Source organism: Cornus florida, unplaced genomic scaffold (assembly GCF_030987335.1).
Source record: "Cornus florida cultivar Cherokee Brave unplaced genomic scaffold, ASM3098733v1 CherokeeBrave_3.0.0_Hap2_Chr06, whole genome shotgun sequence".
Classification (NCBI taxonomy): domain Eukaryota; kingdom Viridiplantae; phylum Streptophyta; class Magnoliopsida; order Cornales; family Cornaceae; genus Cornus; species Cornus florida.
In genome coordinates this window covers 89,027,002-89,050,704 of record NW_026775576.1, presented here as the reverse complement: position 1 = coordinate 89,050,704, position 23,703 = coordinate 89,027,002, and the positions used below count along the sequence as shown (strand labels likewise).

The following is a 23,703-nucleotide window of genomic DNA, read 5'->3' as shown; positions in this document are numbered from 1 at the left end:
TTATTTCTGTAAGTTGGTTGAATTTTTTGAATAATTGTCAACTTTTAAATCTTGGGAAATTATTTTGTTTTATTTTCCAATCTTGAATTATTTGCTGAGTTTCAAACTAAAATCTTCAAATCATTTTTGGGTATATTTTGAAATGAGTTTCTGACTAGTGCCGAGGACATGTTTGGATGACTTGAAAGTGGCCCTGTTCACTTTTTCAATAGAATTGAAAGGATCTATTTGTAAAAAAAAAAAGAGTGCGCAAACCCTACTGCATTTCTTCTGAACTTGGAGCCGGAATTAGAATTGGTGGAATTGAACTAAATATTAGTTCAATTCCACCAATTCCAAGGCTCCAATTCGATGCAGCATAGTCTAATGGCCTCTTTGATTTCCTACTTTAGCACTTAATATGGTAATTACTGCTTAAAAAAGCAAAAATTTTAAGCCAGGAAAGGGTTACTTATCACTTATCGCAGAAGACCGCAAGTGATTAGGTTGTAAAACTATTTTTTATTATTATTACTTTACCCTCAAATAATAACGCTCTCTCTTCTATACTTCTCTTTGCAATTTCTTTAAAATTCTCTTTTCGATTTCTCTCTACATCTGGAAATAGAGTGAGTTCATTGTGAAACTCTTCTATATATATTTGGTTGGTTGTTACTTTTTTTTTTTTTTTTTTTTTTTTTCACTTGTACACTATAGAACAAATTCTTTAAAAAATATATAATTTTACCAAATTTCCAAAATAATAATAATAATAATAATTATAGATATGACTCTTTGGTTACCTATTCAAATTGATTTAACACCAATATTTATATAATAGAATTCTATTTCTAGATAAGAATTCTTTTTCACCTACTTTCTTTAATATTTTTAATATCCTTTTTGATACCGTAAATAAATATTATATCATCCAAAGCCCATATATTTTAAAATTTTTATCACTTATTTATATAATAGAATTCTATTCTTGGATAAGAATTATTTTTCAAGTACTTTCTTCGTAACACCCTTTTCAATACCATATATAAATATTATGTAATCAAAAATCAATATATTTTAAATTTTACTTTCTTTAATTTTTGTAACACCTTTTTCTATATCTTACATAACAATTTAACAAATATTATGTAATCCAAACTCATATATTTTAAATTTTACTTTCTTTAATATTTTTAGCACCTTTTTCAATATCCTACATAAATGTTATGTAATCCAAAATCCATATATTTTAAATTTTCATCAGTTATTTATATAATATAATTCTATTTCTAGATAACATCTTTTTTATGATTATTTGACATTATTATTCATTGTTAAATTGATATATTTCATTGAGTGAATTAATGTGATTATTTTATTAATATTTTTATATTATAAATATAAATTTGTTATGAGTACCATATATTGAGGGCAAAAATGTAATCTGTAGAACTTCTAGACTTCAGCTTTTGTATATAACAAACAATAAAATATTAAATTCAGTACTTAAAAAGTAAAATATTATCAAATGGGTTTTCAAATTAATACATTCAACACTTAAAATTTCAGCGCTTAAATTTGAGGACTTAAGATTTTCAGTGCATAATTTTTAGTTTTATCAAACAGCACCTTTGGATAAAATTTAGTTCAATTTTGTGAGTTGCTTTTTTCCAATTCGAATTGCAAGATTCTAATTTCAGACAGCCTAAACATAGCCTGAGTTCATTTCAAATGATAAAATCCATTATCTCAAACAATTTGCATAATGTTTGTAATTTCTCTTTGAAACAGATTCCAATAGGCTGACTTTGTTCTGGATCAAAGCCTCGGCTTCAGAAGAGACAATCTGGTTCTGCAGAAGTTGGGGATGCATTTTCGGACTTGAAGAAAAAGGTGAGCCTTCCATTCTCTCCCAAATCTGCTTGCATATATTGTGGCATCTCATGTTAAGGATATCACAGGTGGACAACTGGTTTTAAGTCTTCTCTTGTTTCCAAAAAGCAAACCGAATGTCAGCTCTTTGATTTTAATTCTATTCTATCATTTACTTTTGACAGTGGGATGCACTTGAAAACAAGTCCAAAGTGATTGTCTATGGAGGTGGGGCAATAGTTGCATTTGGCTTTCTTCCATTATTATTGGTGCCGTCAACTCATTCCCTTTGGTAAGTGATTGATTTGTACTTCTAATTTATTTTTGTTTAAACATTAGGAAATGTTTTTGCAGTAGCTGGTAAATTCTTTTTCTTGTTTAATGTAGTTTCTCTCTGGATCTGGTCGCGAACTGTTCTAAATTAATTCCTCTTTCATAACCAGCTTCCAAAAATCATGGAGTTGGTTGGGTTTAAATTCACTGGATGGTTTCTCTACGGGTACCTCATCTTTAAGGTAAGCTCATTACAAAATGACTAACATTATATCCAAATTACTTTCTCTGTTTATTATCTTTGCTGGTAATTTAGTATGGAAGACGAGTAAACTTTATTTACCATGCATAGCAAAGAAATCACCTTACTTTTATTTCACATGCGTTTTACGCATTCCAAATTAACTGAGAATTTCTGATTACATGTCTATGCCAATTTGGTATTGCAAATGCTCTAGATGTTCATATTTGTTTAATGTTTATTTATTTTTATTTATTTATTTTTTTGCGATGAGGTGCTTGGTTAGAGTACAAGGAACTACTCTCTGATATTGAAGCCTTGTTGGAAAAGATTGCTGGACGTGAATAGAGCAACATGAAATGCACATCTGTGCTATTTCTTACATTTAGTACTGTATCATTGATCCAAACTTGTAGTTGATGTCCTATGCAAAGGGACAATTGAATATGTTTATTATCTGTGATGATCTTTGATCTCTTCTATTTTGTGTAAATGCAATATTTCTTGAAATAACAATTTGCATTTCCCTCACAAACAGATTCAATGCATTAATTGATTATTTTCTAGTTAAATTTTCTGTTTTACTCTTGGTTTCTCTTCTTTGTTAGATTTATGGACTAAATAGGTTGGCATCACAGCAAGTTTGTTTGTTTCTCTCTTTTTTTTCATTCATTCTTTCCTTTTTCTTTTTTCCTAGTTGTAAGTCACGCGCCCACATTTTGTTCCTAATGAGACTTGAACCTCAACCTTCCGCTTCCAGAGAAGATACCACTAAGCTACAACTCTTGGTCACTCTTTCTCTTATCCTTTTCTTAAACAAAAAGTAAAATGCATGACGAGTAGATTCTAGGTGTCCCTCATGCCTGCCGCTGGACTGGTTTGCATCCTACACACAGTCTATATATATATTTGTAATAAATTACATTATTTGTTTTAAAATAAATGATTACTTTTTGTAGAGGATATGGCTTGTAGCTCAATGGAGTGCATAAAAAAGATCATAATAAAAATATAATTTTTACAAGAAATACAAGTTCTCTCTAGTGTTATAATATTTGTAACTCCCTTACATAATGGTCTTGTACGGAGGGTCTCTCTTGTTTTTTTAATAAGTAAGATTTATTGAAAAGCGCTCGAAAGGGGAGCGAAACCCAAGGACAAACACGAGGCCTAAAGACGGCTCAAGCCTTCAAAGAGGCCAAAAAAACAACAATCTCCTCCAAAGAACGAAAATCTCTCCTAGAAACCCAACAAAAAAGGGTAGAAATAATAGAGAACTTAAGCATAGAGATAGGCTTCTCCTGTCCATCGAAGTATCTCTGATTTCTCTCAAGCCAAATGCACCACCAAATACAAAGAGGCGTAACCCATGGAATCCCAAACAACCCAAACATTAAATCCCAGCAACCCCTAGCCATGTTGCAATGAAGCAGAAAGTGATCAACAGTCTCCTCATCTCGCTGGCACAAATAACATCGATTAACCACCACCTGATTCCTCCTTCTCAAATTATCCTGGGTTAAAATCCTACCCAAGACAGAGGTCCAAGCAAAGAAGGCCACCTTGAGGGGAGCCTTGGAGCGCCAAATAGACTTCCAAGGGAAATGGCCTCCAGAGCTAACCGTAAGACACCTAAAGAAAGACCTCACCTCGAAGCGACCCTGAGGATTAGGATTCCAAAGCCAACAATCAGAATCCCGGGCCAAAATCGACCGGCGGTACAATAACTCCAAAAAATGGGTGACCTCCTCAATTTCCCAATCCTGAAAATGCTCCTAAACAGAACATCCCAAGTTAATCTCCCGTTATTAAGATGGTAATAGTCAACCACCAAGACCTGCCTATGAAAAGTAATCCTGTAAAGCCGAGCGAAAGCGAGCGCAAGAGGAAGTTCCCCGCACCAAAGATCCTCCCAAAATCTGATCCTCCTACCATCCTTGATCCGAAAACGAACATGTTCGAAAAATCATCGCACCCTTTTCGAATTCCAGTCCAAACCCCCACCCACCTAGGACCGCGCACCACCAGAGAGCTCCAACCACCACTGTCCTCCTCGAATTTGTGCGCAATAACCCTTCTCCAGAGCCAGCGCCTCTCCATCCCAAACCTCCAAAGCCATTTCCCAAGGAGAGCCTTATTGAAAGGCAACAACCTCCTAATCCCTAAACCACCTCTCCGAATAGGACAACACACTTGCTCCCAACAAACCAGAGTGACTCGACCCCCCTTAGAGAGATACTGCTTCTTCCACCCCGCTAGCCTCTCTCAAATCTATCCACGACCGGATCCCAGCTCCCCACACACCTCGAAGGAGTACCCAGGGGCAACCCTAAGTAAGAAATGGGAAAAGAGCCAATACGGCATCGAAGAATCTGGGTAAACGTCTCAATCTCAGGAACCTCCCCGACCGGCGCAAGAACACTTTTACCAACATTCACCTTCAACCCAGAGACAACTTGGAACCAAACCAAAACGCATCTCAAGTATCTCAACTGAATCGCGTCAGCATCACAGAGCACCAAGGTATCATCAGCAAACATCAAGTGGGAGATCTCCAGCTGACTGGCAACATCCCTACCTACCCGAAAGCCACTCAAAAAACCCAATTCAACCGCCCTCTTGATCAGTCTACTAAGGGCCTCCATCACAAAGAGGAACAAGAACGGGGAAATAGGATCCCCTTGTCTCAACCCCTTCGAACTAGAGAAAAAACCCGACGGAGCACCATTCACAAGGATTGAGAAACGAGCACTAGAGATACAAAACAGAATCCATCTCCTCCATCCCTCCCCAAATCCCATCCTCTCCATCAAGTAAAGGAAAAAGCTCCAGCTCACGTGATCGTATGCCTTTTCAATGTCCAACTTGCACAAAACACCCGGAACCCCACTACTCAATCTGGAGTCCACACATTCACTAGCAATAAGAACTGAATCCAAAATCTGACGACCTCCCACAAAAGCGTTCTGAGAGTCAGAAATGACACCATCCAAAACCTTCCTCAATCGAGAAGCCAAGACTTTAGCAATCAACTTGTAAAGGCACCCCACCAAGCTAATAGGGCGAAAATCCCTAACATCCAACGCCCATCCCTTTTTCGGAATAAGAGCAATAAACGTGGCATTCAAACTTTTCTCAAAAGAACCCTGTGCATGAAAAGCGTGGAACGTGCCCATCACCTCCTCTCGGACCACCTCCTAGCACTCTGAAAGAAATCTCATGGAGAAACCATCTGGACCTGGGGCTTTATCCCCGTTACAGCTCTTCACCGCTGACAAAACTTCCTCTTCAGAAAAAAGCTCCTCCAGAACAGAGCAATCCTCACCCGAGATAGAATCAAAGTGAAGCCCTGCAAGCACAGGCCTCCAACCATCAGACTCAGTGAACAACAACGAATAATAATCTGCAATACCCTTACAAATCTCCTCCTCCTTACAAAACAATGCCTCATCCACCCGGATCCTCCCAATATGATTGCCTCTTCTATGGGCATTGGCAAGTCGATTAAATTTTGTTTGTATTATTATCCCCCTCCTTAAGCCACAGAGCTCTAGACTTTTGCCTCCACGAAATCTCCTCCATGACAGCAAACTCCGTCTGACACTCCACCCTCCTAAGTGTCAAGGAATCCGACAAAATACCCTGACCCTCCATCCGATCAATGTCGGCAATCTCAGAAAAAACCCGATTCTTCCGCCAAACCAAATTACCGAAAGCCTCTTTATTCCAAACCTTAAGATAATTCTTCAACAGACGCAGCTTACATGCGAGAGAATGACTAAGGGAACCACTCACACCATACCCCTCTCACCAAGATCAAACACGTTCCAGAAAACCCTTAGCACGAAGCCACATATTCTCAAATCTGAAAGGGGATCTTCTACTTCGCAACCCACCGCCGTCCAACATCAGTGGAACATGATCAGATAAGGGACAAGCCAAGGTGGCCTGAACAACATCTGAAAACTTCTCCTCCCATTCGCTCGACACAAGGAACCTGTCAAGGCAAGAGAGCGTAGGAGGAAAACGACCACTAGACCAAGAAAATGGGCAACCCACCAAAGGCAAATCAATCAACCACGACACATCAATGAACTCCGAGAATGACTCCATGTCAAATGTCCATCTTCCCCCCGTCGACCTCTCAAAAGGAGAACGGACAACATTTTAAGTTTTTCACTTTTAGATTCACATTTTTTTAACATGTTGATAAATAAAAAAGGAAAAGAAAATTACAAATAAAATAAACACTTATATACTGAAATTTATACTGGAAAAAGAAAATTCTGAAGTTCTTAAAAAAAAAAAAAGGAAGAATAAAAGTTTGTAGAATCGTTAAGCTTTGTTCAATGTCTTGGGTTCCAACACTTGGGACACAAGGGCATTACGGCATGAAAAAATAATAAAAGAGGGAAAATGTGTGAGTGAAAAAGAAACTAAAAGAAAAAGAGGTGAGAGAGAAAAGGAAAGGTGAGTACATAATAAAATAGGAGAGATGAGGCCCTGGACAAGAAAAAAGTTAAGAGAGAAGAAGAGATATGTTCATAAAAGAGAGAGAAAAAAAGAAAGGATTTAGAACACATCTTAAAAGAACATGAATTAAATAGTATAAAAAATTTCATGTGGGGGCCTCACTTAAAAGAAAACTTTTGGTTACGGGCCATAGGCCACTGCCTAACTGGCCTTGCGTTTAAGCCGCCCCTGCTAAGAGATGCCATTTTAGATGGTAAGGACTTTGATATAAAAAATGGTTCAATTCAATACATGGATGACTGTATTTCTAAGAAAAAATCTGTCACAAGCAAGAGCGTCCTCATGATAAACTTGATCCTAATACTCTGTTCGGTAGAAAAGAAAAAAATTGGATAGAAGGGAGAGAAAAATGGATGGATGAGACATCTCTAGGGAAGAGATTGTGTATTTCCTTCTTTTTGTTCGGTTAGATAAAAGATAAGAGAATAAGTTCATAATTTACCATATTCGTTAAGAAAGAAGGAAAAAGAAAGTTTTAATTGTTTTTACTATTATATCCAATAATATTTATAATATTATAATGGGTTAATTCCACTTACACCTCCTGACCTTTGACCATATTCCATTGACACCCCCTCTAGGTTTCAATGTTCCACGCACACCCCTTGACCTTTGATCATATGTAGCAAGTTACCCCCTACCGTTAAGCAACTAACAGTGTGTGCTGAGGTCAGCATGAGAAATTTATTAGAAGGTCAATTTTACCCTTCTAATGTCTAAATTGACATCTTTAACCTCATTGACCAATACAGAATTACAAAACTACCCTTAATTTGTTAACTTCCTTCATTTCACTTAAACAAACACACACACACACACACACACACATATATATATATATATGTATGTATTATATATATTCATTGTCTTCCTCCCACATGATTCTCTCTCTGATTCTGTTCAATCCAATAAATTTTTAGTTTTTGTGCTAATTAATTTATTTAAAATTAATAATAAATCCTGAACATCTTACATTTCGTTCTCTCTAACAATCAAAGATCTCCTTCCCAAACTCCAAATCCAACAAACTCCACCCACTGAAATCATCTAAGCCCATCACAACAATCCCTATATGCAAAATTTCCTTACTTGTCAAAAAAAAAATTTCCTTCATTACCAAAAAGGATAGTTTTTTTGAAATTTCCCCAAAAGATAGTTGACGTCATATATATATGTAAAACTTCAATCCATATATAAATAGAATTGATAGGGAAAGGAGAGATGAGAGAAATATGGTGAGAAGAGGAAACAGTGAAATTTTTTGGACAATTTAAGATCTGAATGTCGCGGGTCTAGGGTTTGGGTCAATAAGACTAAAGGATAAAGTGCCAGAGTTAATGAGATGGTGACGGCGACGATGGGAGGTGGCGGCGGCGATGGGATGAAATCCTTTCTCACCGTGGGTTATTTCTTTCTTACCCATCACCGGGAAATCCAAACAATGAAAATCTTACATTTCTTTTGCTTGTAGTGCCTGCTAGAAGTTCTAGTAACATTTGAAGCTTTCAACGTTGATAAAACCCACCACCAGTTGTTGAACCCACACATTAAGGAAATTTTGGAGCTGGAGATGTACTGGGTGATGGATTGTATTAAGTTTCGTTTCCCTGTATGGATTTCATCTAATAGTGCTTTTGATATGGGTTTCAATATTCTCATTAAAAAAAAGGGATAAATTAACTATGTCTAAAAAAGTGCTCAAATATGGAACAATTAGGTAATAGAAAATTAAGGGTAGAATAGTCTTTTAGTTTTATATATAATTTATTTATGAGAATTAATATATAATTGAGGGTAAAATTGTAAAATCATACAGCTCCGTTGATAAAATAAACGGTGTCACGTGCAAGGGGGTGTAGGTGGAATATTGAAACCAAGAGGGGGTGTAAGTGGGATATGGTCAAAGGTTAGGGGGTGTAGATTGAATTAACCCTATTGTAATTTATAGAGGATAGTACTGTAATTTAAAATTGTATAATTTAGGATGGTAAAAGGATAACAAAACCAACTCATCAAATTGGACTTAAAGGTCCACCACCACCAATTGTGGGTTGATAAAAACTTTTATAATAGTCCACTTGTCTTTCCTCTTTTCTTCCACCCATTTTTGGGCAGATGAAAATTGTAAAGGAGGAAGGATGGGTCATTTTTCATATTTTTCTTTCTTTCCTTGTATCATCTCTACCGAACAAAGGAAGTTCATTCATTCGTTCCTATTTTCTTTCCACACCTCTTCTTTCCTTCCTACCGAATACATCATAAATTCCTAACAATTTTAAATGAATGTTTTGGAGGTAACAAAGCGATCCAAACTCAAATTTGGGGTTTTTATTAGCTCATAGCCATGCACAATGTCTTATTCATCAAATCTTTAATTGGGTGCTCAATTTTATTGAATGTGTTTCAGGGCTTCTTTCAAATACAGACACTGTTGACTTGAACCCTAGTGTATTGATATGAATACATTTGAATCTGAATTGTGTACTATTTGATTCAGTCATGATCTCTCAGTGAGACGCAGCAATTTCCCAATATGTGGACATGAGCTGTGGGTTGGCAAGAGGCAATAACTACTATGATAGGGCAATATGGCAATAACTACTACTTTGATGATGGGAGGTGGGGACTAGAAGGGAATTTAGTGAAAAGTAAAGGTCATGCAGGAGAAAATCTTAGTGTATTGATATGAATACATTTGAATCTGAATTGTGTACTATTTGATTCAGTCATGATCTCTCAGTGAGACACAGCAACTTCCCAATATGTGGACATGAGCTGTGGGTTGGCAAGAGGCAATAACTACTATGATAGGGCAATATGACAATAACTACTACTTTCCGTGATGATGGGAGGTGGGGACTAGAAGGGAATTTAGTGAAAAGTAAAGGTCATGCAGGAGAAAATCTTAGGACAGTTATTGACGATGTGTTAATGTCTCTGCAGCTGATAAAGTTATTAGAGACTTCAATGGTGAACATTTTCTGTTTGATACAAACACTGTTATACATATATAATTATATATATGTATATATATATGAATTTGTATAGAAATAGTGAAGGAAATGAGATGGCTGTGAGTAGTTATGGCAATTTAGAGAAAGTGTACACTGTAACTCCTCCGAACAGGGCACAAATTTGGGATGGGATGACAATTGGAGCTGACGAATAACAACAGAAAGACAGCAAAACGACGTCGTAGGACTTCGATTTGCTTCTCCACACTAACTCCCCTCTAGATAGGATAAATTACAAAAACCTCTTCTAGGTTTTGAAAATTTTCACTCACCTCTCTTCTAGTTAGCACCTTTGTAACAAACCAATCTCTGCTGTTAGCTGGCCACCACTGCCAGTGGCCGCAGCGAAGATCAATCCACTCTCCCATATATATATACACACTCTTTTTTTAGTAAGGTTAGTATAATAAATTCTCATGCTTCGTTAACAGATACTAATAGTTGTTACTCATAGATGAGGTAAGAGTAATTATCCAAAATATAAGGAAAGTTTGTTTATTTTTTCATAATTACATGAGAGGTAAGTGTAATTATTCCGGATATTTATTGTCTCAAATTCACAATTAGTCATTGTTGTACTAATAAATTTTTTTCCCCAGTTTTTTTGACCGTTTAAAAGGCAAATTGGAATCAAAATCTTTGTGAGTGCTTTATGAGAAATCGAACCAAACCAAATGGTTAAAACTCCTAAAGAGAACTAATTTAAATCATAAAATATATTGAAATTTGAACTTAACTGACAACATAGCTCAATATTAACAAAGTTTTCAAAATCAAGTCAAATCTTCCTTTGAAAGGTAACATAGAATAAAGGTAATGTTATTCTTTACTTATGAAATATAGAAAAAAGATATCTTCCTTTGAAATTAGAATAAAAGTACTGTTATTCCTTACTTGTAAAATACTAAAAAAAAAAAAACTACTCCGTATCTTCCTTTGAAAGGTTGAATAAAATAAAAGTACTTTAATGTTATTCTTTACTTGTAAAGTACAAAAAAAGCTATATTCCTTTTACTATAAATACATATAAGTATATAAAGAGTGAAAGCAATACTTACCAGAAAAAAACGGTACAGACAAGGAGCAAAGAGACAGAAGAGAAGCACCTGTGATGGCAACAGTTTACGCAACAGGGGTGTTAGTCCCTCGTATGCCCAAGACATTGTTGTATTCACAACGCTCTGCTGTGCCTTATCTTCCTCCTCGTTGTGTTCCTACATTGTTCTCTGTTTCTTCAAAGCACTTCTCAGGTACTAAGGTCTCAACGTTTTCTTCTACTCAAACAATTGGTCAATATTAATATATATATATATATATATATATATATATATATATATTTGTGTATTTTTGTAGTTGTCTTATTGATGATTTTAAATTTTCTTTCTCACCATTGGCCATACTACATGCCTTGCCATTTTAAAATGTGGTCCATATTTTAAGAATTTATTTATTTATTTATTTCTTTTTTGTAAGTAAGTTGAATTTTATGAATTATTTTCAACTTTAAATCTTGGAAAATTATTTTGTTTTATCTTCCAATCTTGAATCATTTCTGAAACCAGATAGTTTTTGGATGTATACTGAAATGCGTTTCTTATTAATGTTGAGGACATGTTTGAATGACTTGAAAGTAGCCCTGTTCACTTTTCAATAGCATTGAATGGATCAATTTGTAAAAAATTTGGGAACTTTACCGCATTTCTTCCTACATGATTTTTAAGTTCATTTGAAATGACAAAATCCATTATTTCCAACATCAGTTTGAGATGGCTACAAATTTACTGAAGTCTTCGTTCAAGACAATGAGGTCTGGCCTTGGCACAATCACAAGGTTGCTCTATTGTGACTTGGGGGTCTTGGTTGTTCATGTGTGTGACGAGATTTGGTTGCTCATATCATTTCCCATCATTTATCTTTAAAACTCACACAAGTTCTAAAAAAGTCACCTCTGGGAAACAACGTGAATAATGTTTATAATCTCTCTCTGAAACAAACTCCAATAGGTTGACTTTGTTCCAGATCAAAGCCTCATCTTCAGTAGAGACATCTGGTTCTGCTGAAGTTCGGGATGCGTTCTTGGACTTGAAGAAAAAGGTAAGCCTTCCATTCATTCAAATCTGCTTGCATATATTGTGGGATTTCATGTTAGGGTATCAACAGCTGGACAACTGGTTTTAAGTCTTCTCTTGTTTCAGCTGTGACAATAATTGGGTCTCCTATCACAATGCTTATGTAATGGTAAAAGAGGCACTGCCAACATTTCATCAATTATGCAGGAAACGGTAGTTGTTACTGTACTCCATTCTTTATTGAAATGACAGTAGTTCCATCTGTACTGCGATGGGTTGTTCTTCAATTATAACTGGAGAATGCCGGAGGGAATCATCCCTTGATCAATTCACAGCCTGTTTATAGCATTACACTCTGTTTCTTCAATAAATAGCAATTGGGTTTGACTTTCCAAAAAGCAAACCGGACGTTGTCTCTTTGATTATTCTTATTTTTTTTCCTTCTATTTTATCGTTTACTTTTGACAGTGGGATGCACTTGAAAACTAGTCTACAGTCATTATCTGTGGTGGTGGGGCAATAGTTGCTGTTTGGCTCTCTTCCATTATTATTGGTGCCGTCAACTCAGTCCCTTTGGTAAGTGATCTATCTGTACTCCTAATTTATTTTTGTTTAAACATTAGGAAATGTTTTTGCGGTAGCTAGTAAAATCAAAAGTCGGATTTTCTTTTTCTTTTTCTTTAACATGGTTTCTCTCTGGATCTGCTTGTGAGCTGTTCTAAATTAATTCCCCTTTCATAACCAGCTTCCAAAAATCATGGAGTTGATTGGATTTGGATTCATTGGATGGTTTGTCTACCGGTACCTCTTCTTTAAAGTAAGCTCATTACAAAATGAATTACATTATATCCAAATTACTTTCTCTGTTTATTATCTTTGCTGGTAATTTAGTGAGGAAGATGAGTGAACCTCATTTACCATGCATAGTGACAAAATCGCCTGACTTTTGTTTCACATGCGTTTTACACATCCCAACTTCATATTGCAAATGCTCTAGATGTTCAATTTGTTTAATGTTAGTGTTTGCAAAGAGGTGCTTGGTGTGATATCCCCGAATTTCCGAATGCGGGTTGGCCAGGCCCACGCCCGAATACCCGAGGATATCAAAACAAATTGATAATAAACGAACACAGAGTACAAAAGAATAAAGAAGAATAAATAAAATGTTGACAAGAAACTAAAATGATAATCTAATAATAAACCTCATAATATATTTCCATTAATTAATAAACTCTTCTGATACAACTGATCCTCCAAAATACAACTCGGGAATCCATATTGTGTGGACCCCTAGAAAATCCAAACTAAACAAATGACAGTAATTTAAAACAGGAAACTGAATCATAAAGGAACTCTTATGTAGCATCGGAAGAATGAAGTAGACTGATCCCCGCTCAGCACGAACAACCTCTATTCGTGACGAACACCTGAAAAATAATGGTGGGTCAGGCCCACAAACAAGTTCTACTCTACTACAGTCCAAGCAGAGATCCGATACACGTATACATCCTAGTCAATCCAACAGTAACTAGTAGTCCGTATATATATATATACACACTAAAGGAACCTCACTAGACTATAGGGTTGTCTCAACCTGAATAGTAGGCAACATGCAAAACGCACATATAGTGGGCATGAGTACCCAGACCTACCAGGGTACACAACTACACTATATCTAGCTACACATCCCTGGCGATATACGCGCCCTAACCATTGATCCTGAGACTCGAGCTCATATCATGGCACCATACTTATATATATATAATCTGGTAACCATCCTATCCAGTATAAATTAATCCTCCATAAGTCATTCAACTTGTTCAGCTGACCTGACTTGAATATAAGTAGGACTTAACATTTTAGTTAATCCATTCCCTTATATAATAAATTGATCCTCCATAAGTCATTCAACTTGTTCAGCTGACCTGACTTAAATATAAGTAGGACTTAACATTTTAGTTAATCCATTCCCTTATATAAAATAGGTAGGACTTAACTGATAAGTTAATCCATCCCTAGAATGCCACCGTCCCATACCAGTGCATTAAACCACACAATCCAACAATTAATGTAACAATTAAGGAAATACATCAAACATTTCATAAATAACTATGATAAATATGATATCAAGTTATCACATAATAGGAATGACTTATTATTTCTTTAAACTTCCTATATCATATGTCCTACACAAATTGAATCTTATACATGATGATATTTTATTATACCGTTAAATAAGGATTCTCTATATCCAATTCATCCTACATATTTAATCTCAATTGCTAAAATATTTTAAAAGATTAAATCCATTCGTTTGTTTAAAACATTCAAATAGCAAGCATCATTATGATTGAGTCTATTTAAATTTATTAAAACCCAAACTTAGTCCCTATTTAATGTTTAGGAATCCTAGGCATGTTTCTACGTTCCATCATTCCACAGATATGAAAAATATATAATTTAAACATGTAAAAATTCACATAAGAAATCAAATCAAAATCATGCATTTTATCAATTCATAACACAAGAACAGATATGAACCAATTTCATAAAACCTATGTTCTAACCCAATTAAACATGCATAATTATTTAATTTTATGTGTTTAATAAATTCTGGAATTTCCTAGGCATGTACAGAAACACGAATCAAAGGGAAAGAGATAGAAGAAGAACTTGCCTTAAACTTTCGGATCGAAAGTTAAACTTCTTCTTCCTTGATATTCTCTCTACAGGGTTTTTTCTCCTCATTCCTTCCTTTTCCTCCTTCCCTCTCTAACACTATCTCTCCAGTATATATCACGTGAATATTTCTAACCCCCTTTTACAACCTATAGCTATATATTTATAGGCTAAATAAAATAACCCTAACCCTTTTCCCAATCCAAGTCAACTAAAAAAAAATGAAAATAAAAATATTAAAAAGGTAAGCAAAATATGTTACGTATATAATTTATGTATATGTTTATTAAATAAATAAATTATACACATTCCATTATTTATTAATGGATTATCCAATAATATTTAAGTTACCATAATATTATAAAGTAACTTAAAACATAACACGTATCAAATCTATGTATATTTTTATTATTTAAATAAACATATACATCAGATTAAATATTACTACCCAAATTACCATAAAAGTAATTAATAAATTACTTTCTCTTTTATATATATATTAAAAAGGTAAGTAAAATATGTTACGTATATAATTTATGTATATGTTTATTAAATAAATAAATTATACACATTCCATTATTTATTAATGGATTATCCAATAATACTTAAGTACCATAATATTATAAAGTAACTTAAAACATAACACGTATCAAATCTATGTATATTTTTATTATTTAAATATAAAACATATACATCAGATTAAATATTACTACCCAAGTTACCATAAAAATAATTAATAAATTACTTTCCTTTTTATATATGTATATAATATATATCTATATATATACATACATTATCCATGGGTAATAATCCATACACATCCAACCTCCTATCCAAGTAGTCCATGGGACCCAATTGTTGGCCCATTACTGCTAACCATAACCATAAAAGAAAAATAAAATAAAATAATAAAAGAAAAGAAAACATTTAATTTACAATTAATCAAAACACCATTTAAGCACATAATCTAATTAAACAATTAACACATAGACAAATACAAATAATACATAGATACATAATCAAATAATCAAGTAATACCTAATTCAATTAAACACATAAGCAATTAGTCAAATAATTAATTAAATAATTAAAAAATACAATTAAAACAAATAAATAAATAAATACTGAGACTATCCTTTTAAAATTAGGGGTATTACACTTGGTTAGAGTACAAAGTACATTATATTGACAACGGGGTTTGCTTTGTCAATCAAAGGAACTAGTATCTGATATTGAAGCCTTGATGGAACAGATTGCTGGACGGTGAATAGGGCAGCATGAAATGCATATCAGTGCTATTTTTTTACATTTAGTTCTGTATCATTGATCCAAACTTGTAGTTGATGTACTCTGCAAAGGGACGGTTGAATCTTATATGTTTATCATTTGTGATGATCTTTGTTCTCTTCTATTTTGTGTAAATGCAATTATTTCTTGGAATAACAATTTGCATTTCCCTCAAAATCAGATTCAATGTTTTAATTGATTATTTTCTAGTTAAATTAGCTGTTTTTCTCCCAATATCTCTTCTTCATTAGATTCATAGACCAAATAGGTTGGCATCAGAGCAAGTTTGTTTGTTTCTCTCTCTTTTTTCATTCATTCGCTCCCTTTTCTTTTTTCCTAGTTGTGTAACTCACGCACCCATTTATTGTTCCTAATGAGACTTGAACCCTCGACCTTCCACTTCCAGAGAAGATACCACTAAGCTACAACTCTTGGTCACTCTCTCTCTTATTTTTTTTCTTAAACAAAAGTAAAATGCATGGCTGGTAGATTCTAGGTGTCCCTCATGCCTGCCGCTGGACTGATTTGCATCCTCTTCATTTAGATTCACATTTTTTTTAGTATGTTGATAAATAAATTAAAAAAAAATTACAAATAAAATAAACACCTATATACTGAAATTCATACTGGAAAAAGAAAATTTTAAAGTTCTTAAAAATAAAAAATGCATTGTTCAATGTCTTGGGTTCCAACACTTATGACAAAAAGTCATTAGGGCATGAAAATTAATAAAAGAGAGAAAATGTGTGAGTAAATTATAAAATAAAAGGAAAAGAGGTGAGATTGAAAAGGAAGGGTGAGTACATAATAAAATAGGGAGATATGAGGCCCCGGAGAAGAAAAAAAGTTAAGAGAGAAGAAGAGATAAGTTCAGAAAAGAGAGAAAAAATAGGATTTAGAGCACATCTTAAAAGAACATGAATAAAACATTATAGAAAATTTCATGTGGGGAACTCACTTAAAGAAAATTTTTGGTTGGGGGCCCTAGGCCACCTTCTAACTGGCCTTACGTTTGAGCCGTCCCTGCTAAGAGATGCCATTTTAGATGGTATGGACTTGGTATAAAAAATGATTCAAGTCAATAAATGGGTGAATGTATTTCTAAGAATAAAAGCTATCAGTTTTAATGAATGTTTCGGTGGTAACAAAGTGATCCAAATTCAAATTTGACACAGCAATTTCCCAATATGTGGACATGAGCTGTGGGTTGGCAAGAGGCAATAACTACTCTGATAGGGCAATATGCCAATAACTACTACTTTCCGTAATGATGGGAGGTGGGGACTAGACAGGATTTTAGTGAAAAGTAAAGGGCATGCAGCATAAAATCTTGGGACAGTTTTTGACGATGTGTTAATAATATCTCTGCAGCTGATAAAGTTATTAGGGACTGCAATGGAGAACATGTTCTGTTTGATACAAACACTATTATACATATATAATTATATGTATACGTATGAATTTGTATAGAAATAGCGAAGGAAACGAGATGGCTGTGAGTAGTCATGGCAATCTAGAGGAAGTGTACATTGTAACTCCTCCGAACAGGGTGCGAAATTTGGGATAGGGTGGCAATTGGAGCTGACGAATAACAACAGAAATATAGCAAAACGACGTTGTAGGGCTTTGATTTGCTTCTCGAGGGTAAATTACACTAACTCCCCTTTAGATAGGATAAATTACAGAAACCTCTTCTAAGTTTAGAAAATGTTCACTCGCCTCTCTTCTAGATAACACCTTTGTAATAAACTGATCTCTGCTGTTTGCTGGCCTCCACTGCTAGTGGCCACAGCGAAGATCAATCTACTCTCCCATATATATACACAGACTTTTTTCTAGTGAGGTCAGTATAGTAAATTCTCATGCTTACATTAATAGCTGTTACTCATAAGGGAGGTAAGAGGAATTATCCAAAATATATGGAAAGTTTGTGTATTTTTCCTATTTAGATGAGAGGTAAGTGTAATTATTCCAAATTTTTATTGTAAAAATTAACAGTCACTTGCTGTTGTACTAACATTTTTTTCCCCAGTTTTTTTGACCGTTTAAAAGGCAAATTGGAATCAAAATCCTTATGAGTGCTTTATGAGAAATTGAACCAAACCAAATGGTTAAAACTTTTAATAAGAAAAAATTTAAATAGTAAAATACATTAAATTTTGAACGTAACTGAAAACATAGCTCGATATTAACAAAGATTTTCAAAATCAAGTCAAATTTTCCTTTGAAAGGTAAAATAGAATAAAGGCAATGTCATTCTTTACTTGCAAAATATAGAAAAAAGATATCTTCCTTTGAAAAGTAAAATAGAATAAAAGTACTGTAATGTTATTCTTTTCTTGTAAAATACAAAAAAAAAAAAAAAAAGGGGAGAAGAAGCTATCTTCCTTTGAAAGGTAAAATAGAATAAAAGTACTGTCGTGTTATTCTTTAATTGTAAAAATACAAAAAGAAAAAAAAAAAGCTATCTTCCTTTGATTATATATATATATATAAGAGTAAGTATATAGAGAGTGAAAGTGATACTTAGCAGAAAAAATGGTACAAACGAGGAGCAAAGAGAGAGAAGAGAAGCACTGTGATGGCAACAGCTTATGCAACAGGGGTGTTAGTCCCTCGTATCCCCAAGACATTGTCGTATTCACAACGCTCTGCTTTGCCTTATCTTCCTCCTCGTTCTGTTCCTACATTGTTCTCAGTTTCTTCAAAGCACTCCTCAGGTACTAATCTCTCAATGTTTTCTTCTACTCAAACAATTGGTTGATATTCATATTTATATTTCTGTATTATTGTAGTTGTCCTATAGGCCACACTACATGCCTTCCTATTTTAAAATGTGGTTGATATTTTGAGAATTTATTTATTTATTTATTTTTGTAAGTAAGTTGAATTTTATGGACTATTGGCAACTTTAAATCTTGGGAAATTATTTGTTTTATCTTCCAATCTTGAATTATTTGCTGAGCTTCAAACTAAAATCTTCAAATTTTTGGGTGTATTCTGAAATGAGTTTCTGATTAGTGCTGAGGACATATTTGGATGACTTGAAGTTGTAAAAAAAAAAAATATATGTGGGAACCCTACCTCCTTTCTTCCGATATGATTTTAAGTTCATTTGATATAGAAGCCTTTGCTCAAGACAATGAATTCTCCGTTAAAGTGTGATGTAAATTGTGTATAGAGCCATTTAAATTCAAGGGTAATCATGGTTTTTCCACTTGAAGAAAATGAATTTTAAGTTGTGGCTTTTAATATAGATTTTGAAATGTAGAACTGTAGAATGATTGTATTTTTTTTTTGATAAGTAAGAATTTTATAAAAAAGCGCTCAAAGGGGAGCGAAACCCAAGGAAGAACTGTAGAATGATTATATGCTCGTGTGTTTTCCTATTTTGCACAGTATTTGTTTAAATAGTGGAGAATCTTTTACAAATTGCTGTAACTTTGCTTTGGAAACCAATCATTGTGAGAGATTTTTGGTTAGGATATAGTTTTTATCATGCTGGTAAAAAACGAAAAAAAAAACACTTTATTAATTGAGAGAGCATAACTTTTTCCTACCAAAAACAGTTTACATCTCTACTACCAAAATTCTCTATAAACCTGTCAAATTTCCTCTTTATCTAAGCTTTTAAGAGTGAGTTTTATCAAGCAAAATGGTGATAATTGTTCAAAAATATATTTGTTTTACAAAATCATATCTTTCCCTTTCTCTCTGTATGTGCGCTTTTTGCACCTGGTGGCTTCTTATATTATTGATTTAGCTATAAATGCCGCATGTCATTGACTGTTATATTTGGTGTTACTTGTTCTTCTTCAATTAGCAATTTAGGGATCAATCCTTCTACCAACCTCTCTCTCATTGAGTTGGGACTTGGTAGAGATTCTAGTTCCACGATAGGTCACAGAGTCTTTCTGTGATTAATTAATTTTTAGTTTTTCTACATATGGGTGCTAGATTCTTCATTAACAGAAATAAAAACACATATTTGAACTCCTTAAATGATTAACTTCGACAATTGTGGTAGGAATCTGTAAAAATTGTCCAGAACAAGTATAAGAATCGAGATGTATGCTTCTGGTAAGTTATTAGGAAGACAAAACACCTTCATCTCTACTTTATAATGCCATCAAATTCAAATTTCACTGGTAACATATCACTTAACTATCTGTTCATGTATATTTTTACTTATGTATCCTTGAAAGGCACTTTAGACCTCAAAATTTTCTGTAGTTGGGATCTACTACTTTGTATCCCCGCTGCTCTTGCTTCGGCTTAGTCTGAACTCTCCTGTTAAGCAAAGTTCAAATTCTTTCTAGTTATTTGTCATTATGGGGAAACTGTTCTTGTAGTGCCAGAATTTTATTGCAAGTTCCCTAACCATTCTATTTTATTGCTATGTTGAATTGCCCAATTCTCTGAGCTAGAAATTAGAAGGATCATATTTTTGGTTCACCATATAGGATAGAGCAACCCACATGAATGAAATGACACTAATTTTTAATGTCTTCTCGTGACGAGATTTGATTGCTCCTATCATTTCCCACCATTTACCTTTAAAACTCACACAAGTTCTCAATAAGACACCACTGGAACACAATGTGCATAATGTTTGTAATCTCTCGCTGTAACAGATTCCAATAGGTTGACTTTGTTCCGGATCAAAGCCTCATCTTCAGAAGAGACATCTGATTCTGCAGATGTTGGGAAAGTATTCTGGGACTTGAAGGAAAAGGTAAGCCTCCCATTCTCTTCTAAATCTTCTTCCATATATTGTGGCATAGCATGTTAGGGTATCAACAGCTGGACAACTGGTTTTAGGTCTTCTCTTGCTGCAGCTCTGTCAATTATTTGGTCTCCTATCACAATGCCAATGTCATGGTAAAAGGGGCACTACCAGCATTTCATCAATCATGCAGGAAACGGCGTAGTTGTTAATTAATATACTCCATTCTTTAGTGAACTGACAGTAGTTCCATCTGTACTGTGATGGATTGTTCTTCGATTATAACTGGAGAATGCCAGAGGGGATTATCCCTTGACCAATTCACATCCTGTTTATAGCATTACACAGTGTTCCTTCAGTAATTAGCAATTGGGTTTGACTTTCCAAAAAGCAAACAGAACGTCGTCTCTTTGATTATTCTTTGATTTTAATTCTGTTCTATCCTTTACTTTTGACAGTGGGATGCACTTGAAAACAAGTCATTCATTCTCTATGGAGGTGGGGCAATAGTTGCAATTTGGCTCTCTTCCATTATTATTGGTGCTCTCAACTCAGCCCCCTTTGGTATATGATCTATTTGTACTTTATTTTATTTTTGTTTAAACATTAGGAAATGTTTTTTCATTTGCTGGTAAAATCATTCTCTATGGAGGTTGTGCAATAGTTGCAATTTGGTTCTCTTCCATTATTGTTGCTGCCATCAATTCCGTCCCTTTGGTAAGTAATCTATTTTTACTTCTAATTTATTTTTGTCTAAACATTAGGAAATATTTTTGCAGTAGCTGGTAAAACCAAAAAGTAGGATTTTTTTGTTTTTTCTTTAACATAGTTTCTCTCTGGATCTGCTAGTGAACTGTTCTAAATTAATTCCTCCTCCATAACCAGCTTCCAACAGTCATGGAGTTGGTTGGATTTGGATTCAGTGGATGGTTTGTCTGCCGGTACCTCGTCTTTAAGGTAAGTTTACTCTCTGTTTATTTTCTTTGCTGGTAATTTAGCAACGAAGAAGTGTAAACTTTATTTACCATGCATAGCTACAAAATCGCCTGACTTTTGTTTCACATGCATTAAACACATTCCAAATTAAAACAGAGTTACTGATTACATTGTCTATCCCAATTTGGTATTGCAAATGCTCTAGATGTTCATGTTTGTTTAATGTTTGTTTTGCGATGAGGGTGCTTGGTTAGAGTACAAAGTACATGGTATTGACAACGGGGTTTGTTTTCTCAGTCAAAGGTACTTGTCTCTCATTTTGAAGCCTTGATGAAAATGATTGTTGGAAGTGATAGAGCAGCATGAAATGCACATCAGGGATATTTCTTACATTAAGTTCTGTATCATTGATCCAAACTCGTAGCTGATGTCCTCTGCAAAGGGACAGTTGAATCTTATATTTTGATCATCTGTGATGATCTTTGTTATCTTCTATTTTGTGTAAATGATTTCATAAAATAACAATTTGATTCAGTAAGGCAATAATAACATGATGATGGGAGGTGGGGACTAGAAGGGAATTTAGTGAAAAGTGAAGGTCATGAAGTGGAAAATCTTGGGACAGTTTAAAGTTATTAGGCACTGCAATGGGGAATATTTTATATTTCATATAAACACTATTATACATATATATGTGTACTATTAATTTGTATAGAAATTGTGAAGTAAAAGAGATGGATGTGGGTAGTTATTGCAATTTAGAGGAATCTATACTGTACCTCCGAACAGGGTGCGAAATTTGGGATAGGCCCGATGGGGTGGCAATGGGAGCTGTTGGTAACATCTTTGGAAGGACAGCAAAACGACGTCGCAGGGCTTCAATCAGAAGTAACCAATTCAAGTGTAATTCATCTTTAATGTTAAATTTAGGCTTTACAACTCATTTTGAGATCCCCTTAATATTAAATTTAGGCTTTATAACTCATTTGAGATTTCGGATCAAATTTGGGATTGCCACGTTAACTTTATTCTATAAGCATCATGGACCACACTGATAAAGACTAAACAATGAACAAATCTTATTTTCTTATAAAATAATTGAACTATTGGTCAGTGTATCTTATAATATAACAACAATTGGACTGTTGAACTCAAGTTGCTAGCATTTAACTCTTTATTAAGTTCGGGTTGTAATTTTTAACTCTGACCCAATTCTATGTAAAATATTGTTGAAACTCATGAGAAATCAAGTTAGCTGGATTGAGTTCGAATGTTCAATTCAAGTTACACCCTCTTAGTTCACGACTGTTTGAAAGGCAAATCGGAATCAAAATCATTGCAAGTGCTATTATGATTTTTACCTTAATTTTATTATTAGTATCAAATTATCATAAAAATGAAAAAAAAAAAAAAAAAAGGATTTGTAACTACCATTTTTTATAAAAAAATTAATATATTTTTTAAAATATGTTATTTATAATAAAATTTATTATAACCAGTTTAAACTTTTTTATGGTAGAAAAATATCTTATTTTTCATACAATATTTTGATGAAAAATTAATAAATAAAAAAAAATGCATTCTTTTCATGTAATATATTCATTAAAAATTTAAAAATTAATTAATTTTTTTAAAAATTTTGAACTAAATTTTTTTATTTAAATAATTAATTTTAAAAATTAAAGATGAATTTATGCAAAGTTAATGGAGAATATGTCATCAAATTAGTATAATTTTTTTCTCATAATTTATTTAAATAAAAAAAATAGATTAAATATAATTCAATAAGAATGTGCATTATGGTCATTTAATGAAATATAATATGAGCATTGGGATATTTTGTAACAAAATGTGATAATTTAGGAGGTATTATGTGCAAACTAAAGTTTAAAGGTTATTTGCAAATTCAAACATAGTTTAGTGGTTTGGAGAATTTTATTTATTTATTTATTTATTTATTTCACTTTACCCTACCTCGTATATATAACATTCTAGGGATAATATTCAATTTCACCAAATCTCAAAAAAATCCCCTGCGTTGATACGAGAAATTGAACCAAATAGAATAGTTAAAACTTAAAACTCCTAAAGAGA

The 23,703-nt window shown here is 33.8% G+C and overlaps 1 protein-coding gene and 1 pseudogene across 1 annotated transcript; one reads left to right on the top strand and one right to left on the bottom strand.

Moving 5' to 3' along the window:
• Positions 1-5,562: 5,562 nt before the first annotated feature.
• LOC132314538 (uncharacterized) lies at positions 5,563-6,478 on the bottom strand. The gene is made up of 3 exons (XM_059813391.1): positions 6,188-6,478; positions 5,928-6,097; positions 5,563-5,848 (listed from the first exon to the last, which is right to left on the bottom strand). Exons 1-3 carry the CDS (start codon positions 6,476-6,478, stop codon positions 5,563-5,565), a joined length of 747 nt encoding a protein of 248 aa, XP_059669374.1.
• A 1,762-nt stretch (positions 6,479-8,240) lies between these two features.
• Positions 8,241-23,189, top strand: LOC132314537 (uncharacterized; annotated as a pseudogene).
• The last annotated feature ends 514 nt before the right edge of the window (positions 23,190-23,703 follow it).

Excerpts from the sequence above, each read along its gene's own strand:
- LOC132314538 (XM_059813391.1), bottom strand. The coding sequence starts at position 6,478 with ATGGAGTCATTCTCGGAGTTCATTGATGTGTCGTGGTTGATTGATTTG. Across the intron at positions 6,098-6,187 it reads CTAAGGGTTTTCTGGAACGT|GTTTGGAATAAAGAGGCTTT; the intron begins GTTTGATCTTGG and ends AATTATCTTAAG. Across the intron at positions 5,849-5,927 it reads ATGGAGGAGATTTCGTGGAG|AAGAGGCAATCATATTGGGA; the intron begins GCAAAAGTCTAG and ends CAATGCCCATAG.